At 31.9% G+C, this 10,000-nt stretch overlaps 1 protein-coding gene across 1 annotated transcript; it reads left to right on the top strand.

Moving 5' to 3' along the window:
- The first annotated feature begins 3,970 nt into the window (after positions 1-3,970).
- LOC125041673 (60S ribosomal protein L35-like) lies at positions 3,971-8,567 on the top strand. Its single transcript, XM_047636840.1, has 4 exons — positions 3,971-4,075; positions 6,269-6,405; positions 7,765-7,846; positions 8,396-8,567. Exons 1-4 carry the CDS (start codon positions 3,986-3,988, stop codon positions 8,543-8,545), a joined length of 459 nt encoding a protein of 152 aa, XP_047492796.1. The 5' UTR covers positions 3,971-3,985; the 3' UTR covers positions 8,546-8,567.
- Positions 8,568-10,000: the final 1,433 nt, after the last annotated feature.

Genomic DNA, 10,000 nt, shown 5'->3' on the forward strand with positions numbered 1-10,000 from the left:
GAAAAATTACCCGAGGTTTTACCGAAACAGTGAGAGAGTAATAACGATAAGATAATAATAGAAACGAGACAAACAAAAGATACCTGTGAGGTTCACACCAACGGAGGTTGTTTACTACAGTTTCTAAGGGATAACAATGCCAGTATTATTTACATGTGATAACTAGGACATTATCAACAGGATTTTTATGTTGTCATTACTATATAATTTTCATCCTCATCATTGTTATTATGATATATTTTGCCTTTATCACTCTCACAGTACTATAATTTTGTCATCACCATTATCATCATTGTTGTTTTCAAGGTCTATGTAAGTATAATGGTTGGTTGTTATTATTACAATTACTATTATCATTGTCATTCTTTGTGTAATATCATTATTATTATCATTGTTATTATTGTAATTATTATTATTATAATAATTATTATTATTATTATTATTATTATTATTATTATTATTATTATCATTATCATTATTATGATTGTCATTACATTATCATTATTAGTATTATTATATCATTATTATATTATTATTATTATTATTCATTATTATTATTATTATTGTTTATATATTATTATAGTTATTTATTAATTACTATTATTATTATTATTACAATTATTGTCATTATTATTATTATTTTATTACTAGTATTATTTTAATATCATCATTTTTATTACTATTATTATTATTATTATTATTATTATTATTATTATGTATTATTAAATATTATTAACATATTATATATCATATTAATCATATTATATTATGATTATTATTATTATTATTATTATTATATTAATATTATTGTTATCATTATTACTACTATTATTGATATTATCATTATTAGCATCATCACTATTCTTATTACTATAATCATCATTACTATTATTATTATCATTATTATTATTATCATCATTGTCATTATTATCGTTATTATTTTTGTGATTATTATTATTATTGTTATATTATTATTATTATTATTATTATTATTATTATTATTATTATTATTGTTATTATTCATATTATTATTATTATTATCATAATTATTATTATTATTATTATTATCATTATTATATTATTATCATCATCATTATCATCATTATTTTCATAATAACTATCATTATTGTTATTATTATTATCATTATTATTATCATTATTATTATCATTACTAATTATCCTTATTAATATTATTATTATTATTATATCATTATTATTATTATTATTATTATCATTATTATTATTAACATTATATTATATATAATTATTATTATTACATTATTATTACTATTATTATTATTAATCATTATAATTATATTATTAATTATCATTATTATATTTTATTATATTATTATCATTATTATTATTATTATATTATCATTACTATTATTATCATTATTATTATTATTATTAATTATTATTATTATTCATTATTATTATACTATTATTATTATTATTCATTATATTATTATTAGTATCATTTTTAAATTACTATTTTTATTATCATTATATATTATTTTTAAATTAATTATCATTATTATTATTGTTGTTGCTGTTGTTGCTATCGTTATTATTATCATGTCTATTATCATTATACTTATTATTTTTATTATTATTTTCATTAATATTCGTCTTATTCTTATTATTATTACTATTATCATCATTATTATTATTAATATTCTTATCATTAATATTATTATTATTTTCATTATTATTATTACTTTTATTATTGTTATTACTATTATTATTATCATCTTGTAATAATTATTTTTTTCATCATAATTATTATTATTATTATTATTATTATTATTATTGTTGTTGTTGTTATTAATATCATCATTATCATTTTGATATTACTGTTATTATTATTTCTATTATCATTATCATTATCATAATGAATATTGCCATCATTATTATCATTATTATTATCATTATTGATATTATTATTATTATTATTATTATTATTATATATGTATTAGTATTAGTAGTATCATTATTATTATCATCATTATTAACATTATCATTATTGTTATTACTAATGTTAGCATTATTATTATTATGATTGTTATTACTGTTATCATTATCATTATTATTATATTTGTTTATTATTGTTCCTACTTTTATCATTATTATCATCATCACTATCAGTATTTCTATAATTGACTGTAAACGACATCAAGCACAGATTTCTCTGCTTACGTAATCACCCCACCTGTCCACTTGTGTTTTTAATGTTTACTAAATTCAGAACCTATAGATCTTCAAAGAGTTGTCACATACATGCATATTCACACACACACACACATATATATCTGTATATATGCAGGGCCGGATTATGACCTTTTGGGGCCCCTAGGATAATGAAATCATGGGGCCCCCTCAGACAGAGTCACCCTTTAACTCGGCTGCACCCGTCTTGAATATTTTTTACTCGTGATATATTTTATCGACATTTACATAGCTTGAGGTAAACTGATTGCAAATTCTGTAAATAAACTAGCATAGCTATCTTTCGTTCAAAAACAAATTATAAGCTACATTCACAAACAAATGTTTAGCAAGATGATAAACGAACATGGACTGGGGCCCCATGATTTACAGCTAGGGCGCCAAACTGGGGCCCCTGATCTCAAATAAACGGCTTCAAAACGGGGCCCCTTATCTCAAATGAAGGGCCTCAAACAGGGGCCCTTTATCTCAAATAAGGGGCCACAAACAGGGGCCACTTTTTTTTTTTAATTGGGTTTTCAGACTCCTGGGCCTCCTTTTGTAAAATTGAAATTTTAATTTAAGTTTAATGAATTATTCAGCAATGCAAAATATTAAAATATTATACTCATTTTAAAAAGAATTATATTTGAAAATCTTTTAGCAGGGCCCCTCAAGCTTGGGGCCCCCAAGCTTGAGGGGCCCTAGGCTGCAGCCTATACTAGCCTATAGGATAATCCGACCCTGTATGTATGCATATATATATATAAATATATATACATATATATATATTTATATATATATAATATATATATGATATATATATATATATATATATATATATATATGTACATGCGTGTGTGTGTGTGTATGTGTGTGTGTGTGTGTGTGTTTGTGTGTGACAAACACACACACACACACACACACACACACACACACACACACACACACACACACATACACACATACGCATATATATATATATTATATATATATATATATATATATATATATATATATATGCGTGTGTGTGTGTGCGTGTGTGTGTGTGTGTGTGTGTGTGTTTGTCACACAAACACATACACACACACACACGCATATACATATATATATATATATATAACATATATATTATATATATAAATATATATATATATATATATATATACAAATATATGCATACACACACACACACACACACACACACACACACACATACACACACACACACACACACACACACACACACACACACACACACACACACACACACACACACACACACACACACATACACACGCATATATATATATATATATATATATTACATATATTATATATATATTATATATATATTATATATATATGCGTGTGTGTGTGTGTGTGTGTGTGTGTGTGTGTGTGTGTGTGTGTGTGTGTGTTAGTGTGTGACAAACACGCGCACACACACACACTCACACACACACACACACACACACACACACACACACACACACACACACACACACACACACACACACACACACATATATATATATATATATATATGTATGTATATGTATTTATAAGTGAGTGTATGTGTGTATGTAGTAAATGACATTTATTTCCAGCCTTTCAAGTGCACAAATTACTGGGGGGGTTTTCTTCTTCTCAGTACCATCATTATGACACAATAAATAAATAGCGCTGCATTATTAATTATCAATGATGTAGCATTTAAGAGTTTCTTACGCTGTAAATGTAATTAAAATACAAAGCAAGTCTCCGTCCCCGCTGAATGCGCATCTCGCTCGTCACTTGTTTACCCGAATGTTTTCTTTCCGAGGACGTCCAGCGGTCCCTTCACACCCAACATCCCAGCAAAATGGTTTGTTGTTAGAGTTATCCGTTAATTTCTTGAACATCGCGTGGTCTTACTACTCAAAAGTGTTAGAAGATGATCGAGTGTATTCCTCTGTGTGTCTTTAGTGAATATATAAGTGGATATGGCTGAGATAAAGTTGAAAAATAAGAGTGGCGGTATGGAAACCCGTCTGTGTACTGTGGATACATGCCTCGCGAAATTGAATCAAAATATACACCGGTAGAGGGTAGTTTTTAGGCGGTTTTATGATAAAACTTTAAGTTATTTTGCATTCCTGATGATTAGCCAAACCTATATTTATTAATATGATGCTAGAAGTTATATAAAGTATTTCATGCTTATCCGATTCTGTTCGGGAATAAACACAAGTTGAAAAATCACCATGTGATAAAATGTGTAGAGTTGATCTAAATACGTTTAAATGTTGATGTTGGTTTAAATCTGAAAACCGTGCGAACCCATAATTTGACTTGGTTTCATTAGTGTAATTTTAGATATGGAAGGATTTTCCCATCTGAAGTTGATAGAGGTAAATAGAAGACCTCGACAGTAACTTCTAAAATGTGCCGTTTATTCAAATTGTCTCTTCTAACAGTTTGCGTGTAAATGTGATCTGCAATGCAAGATCTATGGCTTGAAGTCTAGCCAAGTAGTGGTACAATTTAGACCTCCTCTTTGGCAGAAATATAAGAATGAGCTTTGAGTTGAGGATAACAATGTCAGTGAGTTCATATTTTGATAGAATGACATCCAATTGCTTTGGCTTTTTGTAAATCTTTAACTCTTAGGTAATTGGTAATCCCAATTTTATAGGATTTGTTTAGTAAGGCTACCTTTTTATTACATGAGTTTGTTAGACATTATCTCTAAATTTAGTAACATGAGAATACCATATGTGAGTTAAGCCCATGTGGACAGATCAAACTGTGTCCTTAACATGTATCTGCCAGGCCATGGCTATAGCCGTCATAACAAACCAATTGATGTACCAGGTACAGCTATAGACCATGTATTTGTGGTGAGAATACATGGGGGAGTGCCCGATGTCAAGTCTGTCCCATGCTCTATCCTGCTGTACATGGTGGATTCTTTATTGGCCAGGGCGGGATTGGGGGCAGCAGCTTTGGGGTGGGGGTTCAGGGGGTGCAGTCCCCTGCATTTGACTATATATTGACTAATTTTCTATATTCATGTTTTACCCTGGTTTTCCTGTTACTATATAAGCCTTCCCTTGATATTGTGGCCAAAATGGTGGGTATTGGGGATGGGGCCATTGTGGCATAATTTATCTATATTTGTGTACTAGTGTGTAAGAGGAATCCATTGATACCAGTATTGTCATGATAGGTCAGTTGAAGGAAATCTGAATATATACCATGTAAATTATCAACATTGTCCCCACCTACACTACATACCATGTGCTAAGCCATTGCCATTACTCTGTTTCTTCTGGCATACTTAAAAATAATCCGAAAAGTAAACGACCTAAAAGTGTTTACCCTGTTGCGTTAGAGTTGGTTTACACTGGTTAGGTGAATTGAAGGCAATTCTTTAATAGGTAGAAGCACTCCCCAGAGGCCAAGTGTCCAACTCCAGATCTCAAAATTTATTTAATAGTCGAAGTTACAGTGACGAAGTGCCCAAGTAGAGGGTTGAGGGTTAAGATCTCCTGGCAAACATTATCTTTCCTTTGGTATGCACAGTAAGGTGTAGCTTCAATTTGGGAATATTTTTTGACTTGGGCTTTGAGCTGGCATTTTCTGATTTTTTTATCTTTATTTGCATTAAAATTCATGTCTGCAGATTGCTGCCTTTTGTCCTCTACTTGAATATCACCTTCAGTTAGCCCTAACTTAGTGCATCCTTACTGTAAAGCTTTAACAAATTGAAGGGTAAGGGATCTTTGTTTTCCATTAGATAGCTTTTTTTCCAAACAAGTACATGTCAAGTTAAGGGAAACTGCATCAGACTGTTGTTTACCAGTGAAGAAAGAAGTTCAAAGATACTGCTACGAATATATATAATTTAACTTGACTTTGTTTAAATGATTCCTCCTTTCACAAGTCACATTGGCATACACACAAACTATGCAGCCCTGTCTTATCAGGCTAATGATGATTTTTTTTTTTTTTTTTTTACAATAAGTGTTGATATTTCTGTGAATGTGGATGTCTAATTTTGATTTTTTAATTTCAGGGTCACTCAAAATGTGTAGAGCTGAGAAAGATGAAGAAAGAGGAGCTTCAGAAGAAGCTCCTCGAACTGAAGCAGGAGCTGTCTGGCCTGCGTGTAGCTAAGGTTACAGGTGGTGCTGCATCTAAGCTCTGCAAGATGTAAGTAATTGTACAGTACATTTGGATTCATTGTGCCGTACAATAGATTCACTTGACAAATACTAAAGTTTTGGGTCTTTTGTAGATGATTCTTTCACTCTGGTTCCTAAAGAAGACAAAATATCAGTGGGTCAGTAAAGAGTAACTTTCAAAAAGGTAAACTACCAAATCTTTCTCCTGCATCCATGACCAGTTATAACAAACAATAACAGGTGCAAAAAATAGGAATTACATTTGTCAGTTTAATGAGTTATGACAATTTGATTAGTTAACATTAATGGAAATGGAAAGATTTTTTTTATAATTCTAAAGCACTGTAATGTAAGTGGAGGGTGATAAGAACATGCAGTCATTGTAAAATTTGGGTGCGGGCCGGGTGATGTGAACTTGCTGTTGTGAGCGTTTCGGCTGAAGGCCAGAAGGACAGGAACAACTTGCCATGAGTGCACAAAGCCCTAGGAGGGTGCTTTCTCATTTGGCAATTAGAAAGGGGCTTTGGCATTATTACCAGTGATGAATGAGTGGAATGAAGTGCCTGTGAGCCATGACTAGAAGAGTTCTGTCTCCAAGGAGTACAGCATTTCCAGGCTCTATTAGTTTAGGTAGTTAGGGACTACTTAGAGAGACGATATGGAGTCTGTGCTAGGAAAGCCATCTATTAAAAGCTTTCACATATAAGCAAAATAACATTGCAAAGAGAGGCATAGGGTTTTGTCACCACAAGTGTGTGTGTGTGTGTGTGTGTGTGTGTGTTTGCCTGGCTGCTCATGTAAGCCAAATTCCCACATTTTAGGCCATGTGATTGCTGTGAAGCGCACAGATTCAAAGGCCAAATGTACTTTTTCTAGTAGTATGACAAGCCAGGATTTGCAACTTTGCCCAAAAATCATTTCACTAACCATTAGGTTGGAGTATAAAATTTAGGCCCTTACAGCTGAGCCTATTTACTCATAGGCCATGGATGACATTATTCATGTTGTAGCCAACTTGGACATGGCTCTGGGCAAAGGGTCATTCATGTCTTGTTACGATGACGCATATATTAAATTTTATGCTGTTTAATGCCCATACCAAATGCCCATGTAGTGTATCTCTGAATATGCAAAAACATTAAAAGGTAAGAGGTATAAAATAATCTTATCACTGTGCGACTCGTTGAGCACTATGCACTGGCTGCATGTGAAAAAAGCCCTAGAGGCAAGTGCCAAGGGGAGGCTAGGTGAACCCCATATTTCTCTCGAAAGGCAATTGGTTAATGGTTTGAGTTGCAGTAGTTTTTGACGGATATTACATGTATCCCCAAGAAATCTCTTCATATCATTTTTTTCTAGTACACTAATATTTTCCTTTCCATTACAGCCGTGTTGTTAGGAAGTCCATTCACCGTGTTCACACCATCATTGGACAGAAGACAAAGGAGAATCTGAGGAAGTTCTATAAGGTTAGTTATATTTATTTGTGAAGAGTAAGCATAAATATAAATAAGTATAAAACCATATCGAAGGATAAACTTTGTAATATGCATATAGCCATATATAATTTGCACTGGTATGCCACTTTTTAAAGCATATTAAGAGTACTGTTAATAGTTTTGTTATAACCAGCCACATAATCACTAATTTTAATGCCGACATTTCCCTTCCACCCCATAAAATGGCTATGATCTTAAAGGGTTCCACCTTTCAAGGACTCTTAGTATTTGGTACTGAACTGAAGGAAGTGAATGGAATTGTCAAGCTGGGACCTTTAACATAAATTTTAAAAATTAGAAGTGGTTCATAGAATAATTAAAATTGCAAAATATTTTCAATTTGAGTGTGCTAACCTGTCATTATAATTGAAGTAACATGTTTTCAGTTTTAATACCATTAATGGTTATTCCTGTAGCTTTTGTCTACATGCTAAGGTTATGTATGGTATGGTATGTGCCATTATTAGCCAGTGCATTTAATATAATGCTGAAATTAAATATTTGTCTTTTCTTTTGCAGGGAAAGAAGTTCAAGCCTCTTGACCTCCGCCCAAAGAAGACCCGTGCTATCCGCCGTTCCCTGAACAAGTCTGAGAGAGCCATTATTAGCGCAAAGGAGACTAAGCGCAGATGGAACTTCCCCCAGAGGAAATATGCTGTTAAGGCATAAGTAAATAAATGATGAGCGGTAATTTTTTCTTTATTTAAACCCTTTGCAACATTTTTGAGTGAGGAGAAAAAATAAAATAGCCCCACCCCCTGCAGAGAATGAGAGGGATGACCATCAAAGAACTTTCCCAAGAAAGTAACAGGTTTTCGGTGCAAAAAAATACCTTTTAAAGGTTGACCTTCAGCAAATGCAAGGTGTCACATGGTCATTAAATATGAATTTTATCATTGATATGCACATTTGTGGCTAAGGAACATTATGAACTCACCCTCCTTCCCCTAATATTTTTGAAGCATTTCTTGACCAGTGACTGAAAATTACACACTATAATAGCACAGTGTGTAACAGTTAATTATACATTTGCAAAGCTTCGCTTCAGATTTTTCATTTGAATATGCCAATGTCTTATAACTATGAAAGCCAACCTGAATCTCATCAAACTGAAGTAAAACTGGCTGACGTGATTTAGAATTACACTTTGTATTTGGAAATTTTCACAAGATTTTTTTGCCGTTGTTTGATAATGGTTACCTTAATGTATAGATGTGCCTTGGCCAATAAAGCTGTAGGTTCCTTGACACAGAAGAGTGCATTAAAAATGTATATACATATAATCTGAAGATCCACGCTCTTGTTATGCCAATCTGAGTAACACTCTACAGTGGCGAGGATAGCTTGGCTCCCATTTAAATTTTATGATAGTGTCCTTCCGCTGGGGAAAATGCGTACTCATTTCCAATATTTTTGTCTCTGCACATCTTTCCGCTGGGGAAAATGCGTGCTCATTTCCAATATTTTTGTCTCTGCACAAAGTGCTTACCCACAAAGGAGTCAATTACTTGTGCTATGAATATCGATGGTGTTATTTTTATTATAAACATTATAATTACTATGTTATAAACAGTAACAGCAAAATAAGATGACCTATAATATTTTCGTAAATCAAAAAAGGGTAAAAGGGCAAGATGGGCAGTACTTGTAACTGGCTCACTGGTGACTTAGTACAAGTGTAGCCACCTATGCTTAAAACAATCAAACGAGTAACTCTCAGTGGGCATAGCACATACGTACATGTCATGCCTGCACATTGAAGCACTAGCAGCAATGCAAATTTGTCTATTACTATGTTCCAGTAATGACTTTTGCTTTGGAAACTCTCCTTTGCAGTTTGCTTCAGTCCACTGGTGCAAATCTCGGTTCTTCCAAAGACACTATAAGGCATAAATATATTTCGTGAATCTCTACCCGAATGTGACCACGTTTTTTTAGAATTTCAACTTGTATATTAACCTGACTGTCATGTAAACATCCCCAATGTGTAATCTTCTACAGCTCAAGATAAGAGACTGAAAAATAGGAATGCAAGAGTAAATTAATCTGGAATTACTAATTCTCAGTCCAATAGGATCTTTTTAGAATCCGTTTAAGCAGCGGTATAATCACAGAAGGCTCTAG

Source organism: Penaeus chinensis, chromosome 31 (assembly GCF_019202785.1).
Source record: "Penaeus chinensis breed Huanghai No. 1 chromosome 31, ASM1920278v2, whole genome shotgun sequence".
Taxonomy (NCBI): domain Eukaryota; kingdom Metazoa; phylum Arthropoda; class Malacostraca; order Decapoda; family Penaeidae; genus Penaeus; species Penaeus chinensis.